Below are 20,575 nucleotides of genomic sequence, written 5' to 3' on the forward strand. Positions count from 1 at the left end.
AGACCTTTAACTGTAATTACTTTAAAATATTTTATTGCATTTTTTGTAACCATTTTCTCTTATATAGAATATGGCTAAACTCGAACTTGTGCATTTAAAACAACAGACAGTCAAAAAGGTGCTACAATTTTTTTTTTTTTGGCGCGACTCTGGAGAATATAAACATTGGTAAGACAACACTGAAAGCCCGTATTTCTAGCCAGTGTGGGATTTTTCCCCATTAACAAACTCCGTGCGTTGAGGATTTCGGGCCCAGTACATACATACATACATAATTCAGAAGTGTCCTAAAGAACTCATCTGGATGTACTTCAGCCCTTTTTAAGATTTTGCCTGCTTTGACTCTTATGAAATCGCACACTGACTGCCAATACAAATTGAAACAAATGTCTTTGATGCTGGTAAGCATTGGAGCATTCGCCGCCATTTGGAGGTAAATGCTTTCAACCGATTCTTTTCGTCTAAGTGCTAAACTACACGAACGTATTTTCCGTGGCGTTTTTAACTCTGGAACATCCATCCTAATAAAGCCTATATTTACAAGTGAGTTAAACTAGACGAACGGAATATACACGTTGCGCTTATTTTATTTCCGCCGTCGTGAACGATTTTAATCCTCTGGCTTGCGTTGATATGGCCACCGTTGCAACACGCTGGAACGCGCTAGAACATGACGGAACACGCTGGAAATGCAAAACATTGTTTGGTATAGGACAAACTATACAGCGGGTGAATGTACAGTCCTATTTGAAAAATGTTCGACTTTCAAAAATTTATTTATGAAATTGAAGAACGTCCCAGATTATATGAGGTTAATAATAGAGAATATATGCAGCTATAGGGATGTTAAAAGCAAGCGGACAGAGATACTAAATAAATCAATAAAGAGGGACAATTCACAATTTTGTTTTGATTATAAGAAGTATTAATACTATGTATTATAAATAAATCAAAAGTTTATTTACATGATTGTAATTACCATTCTTTCCATCGGGTCAATCACAATTCGCATGGTGGTATTTTTTGCTGCAATTTGCAGCCCAAAGGATCGTACAGCTCATCGAAACTCTTTACTCACATCTGGTAATATTAGAAGAATTTTTCTGGATATGTTCTGTAGTGGCAAAAATTTCCCTGTAAATGTCCTATGGATAGTCTGGGCCTTAATATTGGGTGGACCCATCATTGTCATCGTTTTTTTCTTTCCTTTAAATATAAATTGGTACATACAACATTGGCACAATGTAACACAGTGGGGTCCATTTTGTAACTAACAAAAAGCTTATTAATTCTTTTTAGAAAGTTATCCCATTAATAATTGATAAAAGAATATTTGCCATTTAAAGTGGACAATAATTAATGAGGTACGAATGCTGCTATGCTTGACTGTATGCGGTCTGTTTTAGGTGAGGATGAACAGCATAGGGATTTCGGAAAGGATAATACATAGAAAATCGCTGAAATTAATGTCTATTTCAAAATGTTCAGCAGCATAACTAAAGATCTGTAGTCATAAAACCCCAATAAATCATAGTCGTCCGAAAAAATATCGGAATTGTTACTATCAATTCTGGTTTTCACGTGATCATCATCTTAGAAAATACACATTATATACTCTTATCTTTTTATACGCAAAACAGTTGGGTCCGCTTATAACGAGCGTTCAGTTTTAACGAGTATTTTTCAGTATTACGGCAAATCGTTAATTAAACTTAACACAATTTGGGTTTGGATACAACGAGCAGTTTTTGGCCAGTTTTTAATAATATTTTCTACTGCGATTATAACGAGGAGTCGCCACATTTTTCAACTATTAACTTCGTTTATAACGCGCACCTAATACTAAGAAACTTGTCATAACTCGTCTATTTGTTCTCCATCCACGTAGGAGGTGCATACAAATTATTCACTAGCGTTATAACTTAATCATAATATACAGGGTGTCGAGGAACAATTTCGACAAAATGAAAGGGGTGATTCTACGTACAAAATTATGAAAAAAACTTATCAACTTGTGCCCGAAAATGCTTTTTAAAGAAGCTACCGCTCTTTAAAGATGGCGGTCTAAAAACGAATTTTTGATTAATTACTCTAAAAGTACTTTAGATCTACACTTCAAATTTAGCACATGAATTAACAATGATATTTACTATTTTTATTGATTTAAAATAATAGATTGTGAATTAATGCGGTGACTGACAATTTTAATAATAAACTTAAATCTTACACTCAGTATAATACTATATATTGTATTCAACCTTACAGTTTACGAGCACACTCGTTGTAACCAACCCTGGTAAAAATTGCATATAGCGAGCGTTCGCATATAGAGAACATACTTTTTTGATATCAGTGTGCTCGTTATAAGCGGACCTGACTGTACTTGAATTTGTTTTTAATGTTTACGTTTTATGATTTTTTTTCTGTTGTAGTCTGTTGTTTTATTATTTCAACATTTATGTTTAAATAAACATCACATAAAACATACAAATTTAAAAAAATTAAATTTCAAACTTTTCTCTACTTTAAACTCTGCTACTGATACTAGATTTCACCCGAATTACCATATTTGAAATTTTATGACCTATTGTGTTTTTTGAGGGTTCAGAGTGAGTACAACCTAAAATTGAGAAAATTACCTGTGTTCAATGAAAACTGTCGCTTGTATTCTCAAATATTGGCGGGTCACCCTTTTAATATAAAATCATGTTTATTGGTGTTCTGTTCTGCCAAACACTTTGAAAGAGATTATAGGAAAAAGTTGCACCATTTAAAGCAAATTTATAAGCTGTTTTTATACTGGCTAAATTCCGAATGGTTACTACGATATCTGGAAAAAAACGAATTTGACGGTTCTCGTTTTTTGCAAATAACTCTTATACGGTTACAGTTGGAGGAATGAAAGTTTTACATTATTAAGACGCTTTTTTCAGAACTTTTTAATAGCGTTGCCAGTTTTCTTGTTATGTCCTTACTTTCGGGGATAAATTGTTAAACTTTTCATATAGAGATAATATCGAATACTAACATTTTTAACATCGTCATAAAATTCCCTTTTCAATCATGGCATTTTTTCAACCATTTGGTATTCTTTGCAGAAACTATGAGTTATAGTCATTAAAATATTTTTTGATAAGTCGGGTATGATTTTGACTTATAGCAATGGTACACAACGCATAAATAAATGCAGTGAACCGTCAAAAATATTTTAAAGTTGTAAAACCTTAAATTTCTTTGATGTGTGCATAATTATGTTTACTTATGAATATTCCTGAAATCTTCATAAAGTAAAAAATTCGTTTAATTAAATTATTTTTTGAATAATAGCAATACGGTTAAATTTCGATGAAATAGAAGTTTAAAATTATAAAAAATGTTCAAATAAACTACGATTATTGTTCAAATATAAATATGCTCTTTTCATTGTTTCCATAATATTTGTTTATTTACTGTGTAGCGTTGCTATAAGTCAAAATCATAGCTGATTTATCAAACCATGTGTTAATAGCTATAACTTATAGAGTTTCTGAGAGTTCAAATGTAACACATGACTGATAAGGGAATTTTATGACCATCTTAAAAATATAAATGTTCAATATTGCGCTTATATAAAAATTAATAATTTAACATTTTGTCTGCGAGAGTAAAGACTTAACAAGAAAACTGGCAACATTGCATAAAAGTTCTAAAAAAGTATTTTAATAATGTAAAATTTTCATTTTTCTAACTGTAACAGTACAAGAATTATTTGCAAAAGACGAAAACCGTTAAATTAGTTTATTTTTCGGATATCTTCATAATCATTCGGAATTTATCCGGTATAACACAGATTATTAATTTGTTTCAAAAACGCTTTCATAAATCGAGTTCTTTAATGCACCGATATTTAACACTTGTAATGAAATTTAATACGAAGTGCAACTCGGGGAGGGGTCATGGTTCATTTAAAGTTTTTAAATGGTGTTAGCGGGGTGGCAAGGGATGACAATTACGGTTACGCAGATAATGTCAAAAGCGTTCCACTTGTAGCTTAGAAGACCACCTTACCTCAGTACCTCTGTTTTTGATATTTGGGGTAGGAAATTTTCAGTCGAATATACTGCATGTTAGTTTTATATGAGTGTATTCAACTGAAATATCGCCGTGGAAAATACGGTTGTGTAGTTTGGTACTAAGATGAGATTTCGTGGATGTCCCCATGCAGTCGATCCGTACATAAGGTTCGGTCACATAATGAACTTGATTAGTCGCAGTTTCCCATTTCTGAAAATGAGACTTTTTCTGTTGAGCAAGGGGTATAGCGAGGCCATAACCCACCTGGCCTTGGCAACGGTGGCTCTTACATGGGAGTTCCTCATTAGTCCTTTATTCAGTTTTAATCCCCATATAACAGTATAAAATAAAGAAGTTAGCAGTTATTTGCATTAATTCGAATCAAAAATATCCATTTGGAATTTCCACATTTTCAAATTGTGTTTATTGGCACTCAAAGATCTGAATAATAAATTGAAAATTGTGGGTAAATCAAATAAATCCAAAATTTTTTGAAAATCCCAAAAGTATTGCAGAATTTCTTAAATTTCAAATAAAGTGTTTCTAAATCCATAGCAAAGAGATTGATCTAAAAAATTAAAAAAAGGTGAGATGTTTTTTGAAGCTTATCTTCTTTTCAAACCATTATGACTTCAGTTAAATTTCAAACAATAAGCATGTTCACATAGGGAATATTTCACTGTTGAAGATTTGAATTATTGATAGGATATCTCATCTCTATGTTTTTTTCAAATTTTTCGAATTAGAAAGTTAAGTTGGTTTTTGAATTTTTACCCATCTTGGAGTGATAAATTTTTTATGACCTTTCAATTGAAGTTTCAATTACAAACACATCCCTAGAGAGATCTTGTGCCTATCGCAAACTACAAAGATGGTTAAGGTATTTTGTTTTCAAAAGTATTTAACTTTTTTTTGCCAAAATTGTCTTAATTAGAGCTATGAGTAATGTAAAATATGACCCGAACTTTAGTAATAAGATATTTGAAAGTATGTTTATAAACTTTACAGCAATTTCAAGCAACATTTTTACGGCTTCCAAAATACAGTAAGTCACAAACACCCTCTAAAAAACCTGCAAGTATTTCTATTACAAATTCGGCAAATGCTATAGGTCCAATAATTTTACGTCTCAAGTCATAAACCTTTTTTAATTTGGGTTCAGTTTTTGATCGGTTATCGGAATCCATAAATTGTAAATGGAGGCAATAAAAATGTTTTGTTCTGCTAAAGAATCTTGCTATCCAAATCCAATGGATTATTACCACTAATTTAAGAACGGAAAAGTGCTATCTATTTTTTAATGAGGCCTAGAAGTGGAAAAATTTAGTTGGTGAAGTTATCATTTAGGAAGTTTTATTAGAGTTTACCGTTACTAGGAAATGTTATTAGGAAATTGAGACGTTTTTATTGGATATTAAAAATATGTAATTAAAAATATAATTGTATTTAAAAATATGTATTTTATGAATTAAATTGATATAAATTGTTCACATTTCTTGCAAATATGTAGACGTTTTCTTGTCTCTGAAATTCTCAATAATATTGGAACAAATCGATTCAACCTTTCAAATTAAATTACTCGTCGGTTTGTTTGATTCTAAATGCTTTTACCCTGGAAAAGAAATGCTAAGAAATATTGACGCACTAACAGGGCGAAGCGAAAGGTCCAAACGTAGGGTTTTAATAGTGACTTGAAGGATTTTCAAAAATGGGGTTGTAAATTTCATATTGTGGCACTAATTTTGCATATTGCGAGTATCTAGAGTAGAATTTTTATGGTCTGCTATTGAAAGTGCGAATAGGAGTTTTGTCATAAGACTTTATGAAGGTGTGGAGGCAATAGCCGAAACTAATCTGTCGAAAAGGAATGTATTTGCTTACGAATTTTTTGGCAAGTTAAAATATTATTAAAAAAATCTAATTACTAAACTGAGGACCCCTTACCTCTAGGTTCGCCACTGAATATAAGATAGGATTTCTATAAATTGTAAAATATGCTATGGACATCAGTTAAATAGGAACATACAGATCGCAATTTAAAATAGAACTGCGACAAAGGTGTGCTACTGATGTTCATTAATATTTAAATTTCCTAATTATTAATTTTACATAGGGAAAAACACAGAACACCGTAGATATCCCCTATGGAAAAATGAAGGTTCTACTGAGAATAGAATAAACAACTAAAAATTCGATTTTTTTTACATAATACTACTTGATTTTTTGATTCTAGGATCTTCGTTCTCGAGTTTTTTTCATCTGTGAGACACCATTTACACACATTTTTACAAAAAAATTAAATACTCAAATCGCATTGGCGTTGATAAATCTTTGTATGAATTATAAAATATCAGTCAAAAAAATGTTTACGTTTACAAATTTGTTTTACTGAGAAAAAAATTTGGAACAATTCGCGCTCATGTGAAACTCATCGATCAAATATAAAATTTGATTTAAAATAGTATAAGAGTGACTTCAATTGCATTGGCGTAGATACAGTAGACACTCGATACCGTGAACAAAATAAAACAACGCACGTTCACGTTAGCGATTTATTTATGTAATCGGGGGTTAATCTAAATAGAGTGGAAAACAGATTATTGGGTGACAAAAAAGCCTAAAATTTTAGTTTGCTTCTTAGGATTTGTAATTTTTTGCACAAGGGCTATTTCTCTTAGTCTTTTTAAAACTATGAGGTCTGTGAAGTCCACACTACTATATTCTGCCCACTGGGTTGCAGTATTTAATGCAGTTATAGCGCTTTTAATAATGCGTTTAATAATGCGTATATCCTTTTTAAGCTGTTAACATTTAAGCTCAGTTTTGAAAACATTTTGATTAATTGAGTGTGGAAGATTTACTTTCTATAAGACGCGACTGATTCATCTACTGATTCCATGAACAAATTAAATCAATTGCTTTAGTATTATTAGGAAAAATTTAAATGGCGTAGTTGATTTTTTTTGGAAGATGGTGCATTACAGAAAATCTCATTTTCCCATAATTTTCTGTCAATCAGCGTTAAGTGACTGGTCTGTGAGACATCACTGACAAATGCGAAATTTAGCGAAAAATTGGTACAACTACTAGCCTTCATTTAATTCAACTACTTCAAATTCGTTTGGTGTACGTGAATCCTCTTTACGGTATTTAAATAATTCCAAATATGCCTAATTTCACAATTTTCATTTATTACTAAAATATGCGAAAATCGTATAACAACAAAATAAGCATAAAAATTGCACAACCCCTTGTAATTTTTAGGTATGACAATTAGGGTAAAATTAGGCTATTGGTTTATATTGGCGCAAAGAGAGATGTAGGTATAATTAACACGAAAATTAAGATTTTTTCTACAAATTTTCAACCCATTTTATACCACTAACAGTCTAATTATCTATCACCTTAGAGAGATGAGTTGACCTTTAACATGATATATTCTGAGGTTTCTTAGGAATTGTTGTTTCATCGAGGAACTATGAATGGTTTATCGTTAGATCCTCGAGATTCAAAGAATATTTTTTGGCCCCTTCTAGAATTTTCTAAAAATATAATGATGTTTTTAAGATTTGTGAACAATTTGTAGTTAGTATACAAATATATGATATAATATAAATATAATACACTGAGTTTCAATAAAAGTGACTCACCCGATTTTTGTTTGTCAAATTCGAAACGTATAACTTTTATAGCAGTTATTTGAATTCCATAATTTTTTCGACGCTTTATAGCCTAGACCGTTGGTTATTAGTGTAAATGGAAAAAACGAATATTGTATCTTTCTTCATGGAAGTAAATGGAAAAATTTGGATTCATGTTCTTTATCATTTTTTTAAATCACCCTGTGTGTGAATTGGGAAATATCCTTTTTAAAAAATATTTTGTTTTTCAATTAATTGTTTTACCTTTAAAATAGTCGAAATTACAGCATTTTTACTGGAACCTTGCATTTAGCAAAGAATACGCTCTTACCAATACAGCACTGAATTCAAGTAAGTTGTGAAAAAAAATATTGTATCCATATTTGACGTTTGATACACATTATGCTGGAAATGTCATTGTTACTAAAAATAATTTTGCGATTGAAGCAAAAAAATGCCTATTACACCTGAGCAAACGGTGAAATTGGTTGTTTTAGTGAATGGTGGTCGTAGTAAATGGTTTGCTGCTCGTGCAGTAAGATTTCCTTTTACCACAACGTGTGGAACTCTTTAAAAGTACGAAGAAACTGGAAACGCAGCTCGGGTTCTGATCGTCCTCGAAAAACAACCCATAAAGACGATCGCTTTGTGGGGCTACAGGTTTTATGTCATCTAATATATTTAGCACTGCAGTAGAGGGGTAACAAAACCTCCGACAAGTTCGGGGTACCACAGTTAGCAAACAAACTGTTTATAGACGACTGCAGGAAATAAATATTAGAGCAAAAAGACCTGCAAAAGTTCCTAAATTATCTCCAGACATTGCACAGTGCGAAGAAACTTTGTTGCAGCCTACGGACAATGGAACATTCAAGAATGATCCTTTGTCTTATTTACGGATGAATCAAGGTTTTATTTCAATATGGTAGATGGCTGAAAGCGAATGTGGCGAAGATTGAGCGAAGGATTCAACCAAGAGTTGTTTATAGAGTGCCAGAATTTTCAAGAAAGCTTAGTAATAGTCTGAGGTGGAATTTCAATGAACACATGTACATTGCTTCATGTTTTCCCTTCTAGGTAATCAATGACAACACAAATCTACATTAATGACATCTTACAACACTATGTATAACGGTATGCTGGGCTAGCTGGTCCTAATTTTATCCTAATGCTTGATAATATCAGACCACATGTAGCAGGAATCGTTCAAAACTTCATAGAAACTGTTGCTATCAACACATTGTAATGGTCTGCGCAAAGTCCAGATTTAAACCCAATTGAACATTTATGGAATGAATTAGGGCACAAGGTGCATTCTCGTCCTCCAACAACTATAGAAAAGATGCCAACAACTATAGAAAAAAAACGTAATGCGTAATGAAGAATGGAACATCGTACCAGACAAAGTCGTACTAAATTTAATTTCCAGTATGCCAAGAAGATTAGAATCTCTAAGAGTTGCTTGCTAGAGGTGACAATACCTGCTATCAAGTTTATTTAATTTGGTGATTTTGCTTTGTTCACAACATAATTTTTCAGCAAACATGTTAAACTAGTACTTTTTGTATTCACGATAAATTGATTTAAATTGCATTCTTTGCTAAATGCGTGTTCCAGTAAAAATGCCGTGATTTTGATAATTTTAAAGGTAAAACGATGAATTGTAAAGCAAAATGATTGCTAAAAAGGGCACTTTCCAATAACGTTTAAATGTTTTTAACACAAATGCACATTCTTGCATAAAGTGATTAAAAAAATGATTTTTTGAATTGAATTAAAATTGTTCCATTAATTTGCATGAAGAAAGAAACAAATTTGTTTTTTCTATTTACATTGATAGCCAACGGGTTAAGCTATAAAGCATCGAAAAAATTATTGAATTTAAATAACTGACAAAAGTTCTAAAGCTTCGAATTTGACAAAAAATCGATTGAACCATTTTTTTTTAACTTAGTGTATGTTCCAAATACAAAGAAAAAATACAAAAAGATTTAGTTTTATCCTTCAGCAGTTTTATGTTTTATTTTTTTCTCTGAAATATTTTATCACTTTTTAGAGATTTTTTAATCCTTCATATATTTTGCTTATCAAAAGAATTTTTTGACGATTATCGAGAACTTCTCAAAGAATAACTTTCAACATTATTTTTCAGTTTTTGAAGTCATAATTATTATCTCATTGTATTTACCTTTATTGTGAGCTTTTTAGGATTTGGTTTCTTAATTTCCATTTTACAAGAAGTGAAACTTTTTTGTGCCGACCTGCCAAAAAAATGTAATTTTTGATTAGAAAATCAATCTTCATAGGCACCAAAAAAAAAAAACCTCTATTAAAATTACCTAAACATGTAATGTCTTTAGTAATTTTGCGCACGAGATTCAAATTTTGCGACGAAAATTCAAATTTTGAAAACAGCATTTGATCAAGCTCTAAATTATGCAATTTTGCCGTCATTTAAACTTCTTCCTATCTTCTCTAGTTTCGAAGATCCCAATCGTGAAAGTCCAATTTGAAATGCCCTGTACACGTTTATTACGTCATTTAAATAAATTTTACATTAGAATTCAACAAAATATTAATAATGAGTTTGGATCTTTAAATAATAGTAATAATAACAATGTAGCTATAAAGGCAGTATTAAATCTGTTCAACAAAAAATCTCACTGAGCCTAAAACTGCAATGCAATTTACTGATTTTTCTAAATTATGACCTCAATTATTTCAGTTAAACTGGATATGAAAACTTATTTTATATTTCATATTCTTATATACTCACATTGAATTAAATTTTTTATTCTATTTAAGATATTTTTCTTTTTGCATTCAGAAAGTTCGCCGAAGTCAAGTCAACGAAATCGACTACGCAGAGCAAGGAACGCCGTTAAAAGATCCAATGGTGTAAAGCGTGAAAATGCCATAGCTCAAACATTAATATCCGGTCAAGGAACACATTCGGCCAAAAGTTTCAACGATACAAGTGATGGGGCCGTTCATTGTTTTCTTGATGAACATGGCAATTGGGTTACCTACACTTTCGATGAAAAGGGTAATTATACATGATGTCCATTTAACACTCGGTTGCACTTCTACGAGATTATGCGGGATGTAACAGATTATCATGTAGGTATTTCAGGAGGTGGCAGTACTTGGTAAAATAAGAAGAAAATGCTAATATGTATACCCATGGTAAAAAACGCATCATTTTTGATATATAGGGTGACAAATATCGATTTTTTCAATTTTTTGCCTTTTTCTTTCGTATGCTTAAAGATGACTTAATAAAATTTCGTATCCCTATGTTTTTTATGAGCTTCTAAAAGAAAATGTCAAAATCGTTGATCTCCATATACAGTCTTATGTTTTCCTAGGTCACGTGCTATTTTTTGCTTCTTAACTTTTTTTAGAACACCCTCTATGAATTCTGATTTCACATTTAGATTTCTTCTTAATTTATTTAACCTCTTTGATATCTTGTATTATTCTCGTACCTTTCATTATATACGAAAAATTTGCATAAATAGGTACCGATATACAGTATGTCCACAGATAGAGGGCCCAAGAGGATAAATAGACAAAAAATGTTGTTTTTCGACACAAAGTCATTCTTGATAAAAGTTTCTGCTTCTCGAAAAAATACGGTTTATGAAGATAACTATGAACTTTTTTATACAGGGTGCCCAAAAACTACTAACACATGAAACACTATTAAGAGTAAACTAGCTTTATTTCTCATTTTAGAGCAAAATGGTAAATAAAAAAACAGATTTTACATTCTATCCAAAGTTTATATACAAAATTCCACTATTCCAAAATAGTTTATAAATAATTCAAAATAAAAGTTAGTAAATATTATTTATTCAAACACACCTCCCCCGTATTTGACGCATTTCTCAAATTTAATATTATGACATTTGTTGTCATGCTTGTTGTGAATACGTGAAATGAGGTGAAAAAGGTAAAATTAGAAATTGTTTGAATTTTAAAAGAAAAATAAAACTTGGAATACTCAGTTAAAATTTTGTATATAAACTTTGGATAGGATCTGAAATCTGTTTTTTATTTACCATTTTGCTCCAAAATGAGAAATAAAGGTAATTTACTCTTGATAGTATTTCATGTGTTCGTAGTTTTTGGGCACCCTGCATAAAAAAGTTCAAAGCTATCTTCATAAATCGTATTTTTTCAAAAAGCGGAAACTTTTATCAAGAATGACTTTTTGTCGGAAAACAACATTTCTTGTCCATTTGTCCTCTTGGGCCCTCTATCTGTGGACATACTGTATATGTATTAAGGAAGGAGTAAAGGAAGCAAGAGAAAATCTGAAGCATTTCTAAATAATGAATTATATGCATTAAATTAGTGAACTAGTAAAAGTAAGTGAAACTAAATATAAACAAAACTATAGGAATTGCTGAAAATGTCTTTGTCTTGCTAAGATGTAAGATTCCACTCAGTGCCTCAAATACCGGCAAACTCTTTCAAAAATACCAGGAGTATTGCGAATAATTTCTCATGAGGCCATTATTCCGTTTCACAATTCCTCCACTGTGTCAATTGAGGTCTGGTATACCAATGATTTAAGATATCCCCAAAACAAAAAAAGTTCAGGCTACTCAGGTCTGGGGATCTAAGAGATCATGGCTGGGTCCCCCTTGACCAATCCAACGGTTACGATAATCTTGGTTTAGGAACTCTCTTATTTTCAAACTAAAATGAGCTGACGCACCACTGTTCACGAACCACATTTGGTTTTTCAAGAAAAGAGATAGCTTTTCTAGGAACACGAGAAGATCCTCTTCGAGGGACCCCCTATTTAACCTTGCCGGCAGGAAAAAATAATCTTATCAAATAATCACCAATAATTTCTGCTCATATATTTGCAAAAAAATGCTGTTGAAAATGATTTTCTCGCACTAAATACGGAATTTCTTCTCCCTAAAAATGTTCATTATGGAAATTTCGGATGGCGTTCCTTGAAAGTTTGCTTCATCGCTAAAAAAAACTTGTAAACAATAGATTTTGAACTAGTCTTTGTAGGAACCACTTACAAAAATTCAAGGGTAGAGCAAAGTCTCGTGGGAACAGAGCTTGAACCCTTGTGACGTTGTAAGGACATATTAGGTTATCAATGAAAATTCTTTAACCCAGCATAAATGAAACGTTTAATGTTGCGGCAATTTTTCTCGTGCTCGTAGCAGAGTCGGCTTCAATATTATTTTGAACTGCTTCCTCGATTTCTGAAATTGTCATGGTTGGGTTTGCTTCTCCCAAACCACTAGACATCTTAAATGTTCCAATTTCACATAGCCGAATGTGAATATTTGTAAATATTTTTGGATCAGGTTAGTTCAGGTTAGTTGTACCGAGTAATCATTTAAATTTCATATCTAGCCAGCTGTGGAATTTTACACAAGAGAAATAAAAAATAAAAGGTAGGTCGTAGCTTGATCATATGCCGCAAAATGACTTTAAAAATTAGCTTTTGATGAAGGAGCCGAATGAGTTTATGTTTTGCTTTATTTGCTCTTAATTTTGAAGATTTCAATTAAGCATTAAGGCTATTTTTTAACAACACAAGTCTAATGGTTTGAAAAATTCACGATAATTGCTGAAAATGCTGTCCATTCACTTAATTGCACAAATTTACCTGCCGCTTCATATTCTCAAAGATATTGCCTAGAACTTTTGGGATGACATTTGTCCGCTTTGCTCTAATCCATTCCTTGAGGTCTTCGATTGTGTCTGCTGGTTGTCTAAAAATGTTATTTTTTAATGTTGGGAACAAGAAGTAATCCAGTAACCTAAGGTCTGGGGACCAAGATCGGTAGATATGCTCTGTATGCGAACTTACCAAACAATTGACATTACTCTTTTAGATAATCTAAGGTTCATCATATTAGATATAACCCTGTTGTAATTCGTTAGGGTGTAGTTGATTAAGTCGTCCAACACGTTTTGATAACGCTCTGCTGTAACATGCTCGTTGAAGAAAATTGGCCCAATTAAAGTCTTCGGGAAAGAGCAACCCAATCTCCAATCTTTTGCGGATGTAATGGAGATTCTTGAAATATGTGAGGATTATTTGCACTGCACATTCGCATATTTTAAGAATTTACATATCCCGACAAATGAAATCAGGCTTCATCACGAAAGGATGATAGATCCAGAAGATTGTTATTCATTATCTTATTGAATCAGGAGCAATAAGTTATCCTTGTTTCGTAATCTAAAGGCTGAAATTCTTGGAACACTTGAATTTTCTAGAGAAACAAATTTAGATCCTTTTTGAGAATTCTGTGACAGGTATCATAGGATAAGTCGATCTGTTGTGACAATCTCCTCAAGGAAGTATTCGGGCTTTCATACATTATCTGTCTTACATTTTCTACAATGTCTGGAGTTTTTTTGGTTTTTTGCTATCTAACTTTCTCTGAATGCTGTAGGTTTTACGAAATAAATTTATAACATACTTCAGTGTATTTGTGAAGTTCAGTTCATCTGTTACAACTTCAGGAAATTTTTCACGAAATTCTCGAAAACAGGATGAACTTTATAAACACATTCTCCATTAATTTGATGTTCACTATGAAAATAGGCTTCAATCATAAATGTTTTCTGTTCGTCCGTGAACACTATTTTTCGGTAGGTATAGGAAACCTAATTTAAACAAACGATACTGTGGTCTTAAAAAAGACTAATTTTTTATAAAACAGATAAAATTAATAAAATAACAGAGAAAGAAAAACGAAAAAATGCAAAGGCCGAATGGTAAATAATCAAAATAATAAATAATGATTGGCTAAATGTCTTCGAAAGAAGCATTTCGACATGAAAAGTTAGCAAATGATGTAGGTAAATATACACAAACGATAATCGACATACGTTCTTCTCTTCAACAAATTCTACAGCTTACTAGATATTAAATTTAAATGATGATTCTGTATCTATCTAGTATCCTATTGGGATATCTATGTGCGTAGCCTACGCGCTTTAGAGGAATTGCCATTGGCTCGGCCATAGATCAAATGCATGTCTGCATATTCTTGATTGGTAAATTCAACCATCCTGATTTAATAAACACCCTATGAAAATCTTAAAAACACCAAAAGAAAAAAATACTGAATGCTAAACCTCAAAAAGTAAAATTAACCTTGAACTTAGCTTAAACTTACTCAACTACTTAGTTCTTTTAACCTTACTATTTAATATGCAAATTTTTCGTAAGTAGTGAAAGATATGAGAATAATGCGAGAGACTAAAAGGTTAAAGAAATTAAGAAAGAATCTAAATGTGAAATCAGAATTCATACAGAACATTCCAAAAAAAAGTTAGAAACAAAAAATAACACGTGATTCAGGCAAATATAAGACCCTCGATGTGGAGGCCACCGATTTTGATATTTTCTTGTAGAGTTTCTTAAAAAACATAGAGATACGATATTTCATTAAGTTATCTTTAGGCATACAAAAGAAAATAGTAAAAAATGAAAAATAATCGAACTTTTTCACCTCATATATCAAAAATTTTTGATCATGGGTTTATTAGGATTTTTTTCTTATTTTACTGAATACTACCAGCTCCTGAAATATTTGCATGATGATCTGTTACACCCTGTATAGAATTTAATTCTTTTTAAATCTGGGGATGTGTAGGGTGTCTGATTTTAAAAGAAATTGATTAACCCAACAAAATCATAGTACAAATTGCATATTAAGATTTTAATGAATTTAACAATTAACAATTGTGTATAATCTATTTTTAAGTAAATCATGATTATCCAATTTATAGTAATCTTTCGAAGTTATTACTCTGTTGTTGAGCAGAAAGTCTCTCTCGATGTGCCCAGGAATCGGCATAAGCTGCAAGACCCGTCCTCTCTTATTTACCCCGTCTTCTATACTATGTCCTTCATAAAGCCCTATAAACAAAAATCGAAGCGTGTCAAATCGGAGGGTGAGAAGACCATGCAATCAAACTATCACGACCAATATATACTTCTCGAAAGGCGCCATTTAAATGTTGGCGAACTAAACGGTTAACTTCAAGGATATTGCAAAAAAAATCTGTTATTCGATTTGGTAATACAAAAGGACTAATAAGTTGTCAATTCATATTTCTTTTATTATGCAATTTTTATTATGGTTTTTTGGTTTAGTCGACTTCTTTTGAGATGGTTAATTACCAATTAAAAATAAAATCACATTGATATTTTAAAGACTGTGACAACAATTTTAAAAACTGTGAACAACTAACCCAAAAAAACCAGAATGTCATAATGAAAAAAATCAAATGTGTTTTCTTAATGGTACTACCTGTATTTTTTCCCGGTTAAAAATCCTCTCGTGAACTTGACACCACTTTGGGAATAATATTGATTTATTCAAAAATATATACAAAGACTTCAGTGTTCATAAAACAGTTTTAATTATCACCTTTTCAACTTCAATTCTATGGGTTTGATCAATGGTATGTTGTGTGTTTTTTTTATGTAAGTTTTAATAGAATTAGTTCATACCTTTGTTATACAAGCCCTGTGTCAGTGAAATTGGCCCAACCATTCAAAATATCAAATGTATCTTCCAACAAAATAGCGCCGCTTGCCATACGGCTAAAAAAGTGAAAAATTGGATGTTAGAAAACAATGTTTCACTTTTAAAATGAACTTCTAGTGGTCCAGATCTTTCGCCGATCGAAACATTGTGGCGTATTATGAAGAAGTTGCGATCACAACCCGCAAGAAAAGTTCCAGAGTTGCGTGCTTGTCTCGAAAAAAACTGGAACAGTTTCACTCCAGATAATCGTCAAACATTAATTAATACTATGGTGAGACGTATCGAGGCAGTAATACGTCGCAGTAGTAGCTTTCTATTTAATTTTGGTGAATTTTATGTTTATTGACAATATTAGGAATTTCTTAAGTTAGTTAAAATGTGTAATTTAATAAGCCAAAAGTGAATATATTAAATATATAATAAACGTATCCTATTTAATTGGAAAAATGTGATAATGTTAATAAATTTTATATTAATACGATATATTTTTTCAAAAAACATATTTTTATTAGTTTGGGCCAACTTCACCGAGACAGGGCTTGTACATACAGATTGCGGCGATGATTAGTGTCTATATCTATATATATTGTGACGTTTAATGCCTATGAATGCGCATCCGGTACGATCATTCTGAAGAAATTCCTGTACCTCTCGACTGTTGTGGGCAGGACAACCATAGTGTTGGAAACCAGACGTTTTCTAATCGAATTTCTAGGGTATTAGTAATTTTAGTTGAGAAATTAGTATTTTTGTTTATTTTCGATATAAAAATAAACGATGTTGTCTACACTTCTCTTTTTTAAGGGCCTAGATATTTCGCCATTTTTTGGTGTAATTTTACCTTATTATAGGGTGTTCAAAATTGTGAAAATATTTGTTTCTAAAATTGCTAAGATAATTGTTTTCATATAACATTTTTTATCTATGGTATTTCGACATTGAAATTTTGTTGATTGTATACTCTTTTTATGTGATGATATAGATATTTTACAATCCCCTTTTTTACCATGATTGTGAATGGTTGAAGTATTAATTCAAGTAACGATCTGTATAATTTGGCTTCCTGTAAACACTTGTCTTGAACCTTTGTAATTTTTTTTCATTAAAAGTTCTTTTATTTCGTTCTTTCCAAATCGTAAATTTTATACTAGGTTCTTTCCGATTTAATTAATAATTACTAATAGTAATAACGTCACAGAAACGTCAGAGAGACAAATTAATAATACAGGTAAAAACATAAAAATTGTTTCACAGATGTAAAAAGGTACAAATTAATATTACGTAACAGTAAAACATTTAATTTTTATGATGTTGTTAAGATCCACAAAATTAACATGCTTTTAACATCTATTGTTAGTAGCATAAACTAACCCACCCATTCACTGTCAACATTTTACTAAATATCATAAATCCATTAATAGAAAATACAAATTCTTATATAAAAAAGTCTAAACATTTTTTTAAAATAAAAATATAGGGATATAGTTTTACATCCGAATCACAGGTTGGTAACGATGTGTGATTGATGTTTTGACATTTTTAGTTTATTTATAAATGTTCCAGTTGATAAAACACTTTCAATTGTTAAAAATAAATTTGAAAATGATGCGAGTCTTGAAAAACGTATTAAATTAAATGTACACACTGTTATTAAGTTACTAACGATTCGTGAGAGAATGATTTATTTCCAATGTCAAAATTATTACTATATAATCTGGAAATGTCTGAGCTGGCAATGGCGTACTTAGTGACTTTTTCATAGAAAATTTTGAACCTAATTTACTCATTTAATAATTTTAACTCCAATAATATCTATAGTAACGAAGATTATAGTATTCCTATTCCCTAAAGATAATATGTAAGGCAAAAAATACCGACATAAATTTTTCATTTTCTTTGTGTTTCACAACACTCTCATCAATAGCCACATTTTGCAATACAATTGTTATAAGGGAGCAATTCTTCGTTAGTATCAAAACTATTAGAAATATCATTATTCAATAAGTTTTACGTTCTTGAAATCGGAATGAAGAACTTTACCTATAAAAATTATATAACCGTTATTTAATTTTAAAAAAAATGTCAAATGCTAAAAACTCGCTCATGAATTGTTTTCTCTGCAAACTTTCGATTTTTGCATTTAACATTTTTTTCCAACCCTGAGAAATAAAAAAGTTAAAACATGCAAATTAAAGTTACATTTATAAATCAAACTATTACGAATAAGTGTTGAATGGACACCTTATATTTAAATTAAATTTATTCATACACATATTCTTATGCGGTTATTTTGAATAGGGTGTTCCAATCTGGCCAATAGCGACCCCTTAGGTGCAACCAATACGAATGAGAAAAAACCCAGACAGAAGAGGACAGGTCAGGATAGCTCCAATAAAATCCCAGTAGTAGAAGACAAAATTTGGGATAGTAATGAAAGCCTCGACACCACTTCTTCGTCCGCAGTAACTAGCCCAATAAACAACCGCAGACCTATCATAAGCCAAGATTCAGTTCAACTTAGGTAAAAACAATTGCTGCATTTAGGTAGCGCATTGAAGCATAGACGCTTGCTTTAGGGAAAATAGACAAGACTTCAGAGATAATCTGGCAAATAGTTTCTTTAGGCATGCGCAGAACTGGGACGCTTTGCCACGTCGACGACACACTACTCCACAAGAGGACGTTACGTTATCAGCTCTTCGAGACATTGCGACCGCCGCCAATCCGGATAATCCAGAGATAATTATGTTGGGTAGCAGGGAAGGTGGTAGTGGGACTCCGACTAAAACTCAATTAAGGTGCGATTCTCTTTTTGGCTATTTATTTAAACAAAGGGAAGATTTATTTTCTGATATAGTAAATAACAATACATGAAGTTTACCGACCATCATCGCTATGGAAATCTGTTATATTACCACTAGCGTAACCGACAATTAAAGAAATTATTTTCAGGTTAGATTAGCCCCTTTGGATATTCTACGAGGGCCGTTTGATAAGTCGTGACTTTTTGAAAGAGATATTTTTTTCGGTCAAAAAACATTTTATTTCTCAACATAGTTTCCTTTTAGCTCGATGAATTTAGTCCAGCGTTTTTCCATTTTTTTAATCCTTTCCAAATACTAGGTTTTATCAAGGTCCTTAAAATAGGCGTTTGTTTTAGTGATAACCTCTTCATTCGACCCAAATCTCTTATCGCCCAACCATTTCTTCAGGTTTGGAAACAGAAAATAGTCGCAGGGGGCTAAATCTGGAGAATATGTTGGGTGGGGTAGCAGTTCGTAGCCTAATTCATGGATTTTTGTCATAGCGACTACACACGTGTGCACCCGTGCATTGTCTTAATGGAACAGCACTTTTTTTTCGTCAAATGCGGTCGTTTTTGCTTCCATTCAATTTCGAATCTATCCAAAAGCTCTGAATAATATTCATCAGTGATCATTTTACTCTTTTCGAGGTGATCGATGTGGATGACACTGTAAGCATCCCAAAAAACTGTGGCCATCACCTTGTTGGCCGACAGACCCATCTCGGCCTTCTTTGGTGCACGTTCATCTGGAGGTGCCCACTATTTTGATTGTTCCTTGGTCTCTAGTGTGTTGTGATGGATCCACGTTTCGTCAACAGTTACGAAACGGCATAAAAACTCGTTCAAATTGCGGCTGAACATCGCTAAACACTCTTTTGAAATGGTCACACGGGAGCGCTTATGATTGAGTGTGAGCAATCGCGGCACCCATCGCGCGGATAGCTTTTTCATTTCCAAATATTCATGTAAAATGTGATGTATCCGCTCAGTCGATATGCCTACAGCCTCAGCCACCTCACGCATTTTCATTCTCCGATCGTATAATATCGTTCCATAGATTTTATCTACAATTTCTGGCGTAAGAACCGCTTTTAGATGACCTGAACGTTCTGCGTCATTTGTGCTGGTACAACCACAACAAAACTCAGTAAACCACTTCTTAACCATTGAAATTGATAGTGCAGAATCCCCATAGTATTTATCAAGCATTTCCTTGATTTCGGTGATGATTTTTTTACGTAAAAAGTAATGTTTGATCAGCACACGAAATTCACTTATTTCCATTTTCGTCGAAATTCACCAGGTCGTTTGCTTTCAATGATTGTTAAACACAAACTAATTGAAGTAGTTTGCTCAAAACTTGACAGTACTCTACTAACAGATGACAGATGACGGGAGTAGTATTGCATTTAAAGTTATTACGAGAGAAATTCAAAAAGTCACTGACTTATTAAACGGCCCTCGTAACTTTCTTTAACCTCTAACTTTTAGTGGACTAGTGTTTCGTTTATTTTGATTATAAA

The 20,575-nt window shown here is 32.0% G+C and overlaps 1 protein-coding gene across 5 annotated transcripts in view; it reads left to right on the forward strand.

The window, feature by feature from the left end:
• The window catches only part of pcx (pecanex), a 96,732-nt gene that overhangs the window by 50,579 nt on the left and 25,578 nt on the right, over positions 1 to 20,575 (forward strand). For 2 of the 5 annotated variants that reach the window (XM_066403796.1, XM_066403797.1), the window contains exons 12-14: positions 10,522 to 10,740; positions 18,545 to 18,767; positions 18,823 to 19,044. In XM_066403796.1, the coding sequence (XP_066259893.1) occupies positions 10,522 to 10,740; positions 18,545 to 18,767; positions 18,823 to 19,044 (664 nt within the window). The remainder of the gene's footprint in view (positions 1 to 10,521; positions 10,741 to 18,544; positions 18,768 to 18,822; positions 19,045 to 20,575) is intronic. The other 3 variants (XM_066403798.1, XM_066403799.1, XM_066403800.1) reach the window with 3 other exon arrangements.

The sequence above is a fragment of the Euwallacea similis genome, chromosome 31, assembly GCF_039881205.1.
Source record: "Euwallacea similis isolate ESF13 chromosome 31, ESF131.1, whole genome shotgun sequence".
NCBI classification, from domain to species: Eukaryota; Metazoa; Arthropoda; class Insecta; order Coleoptera; family Curculionidae; genus Euwallacea; species Euwallacea similis.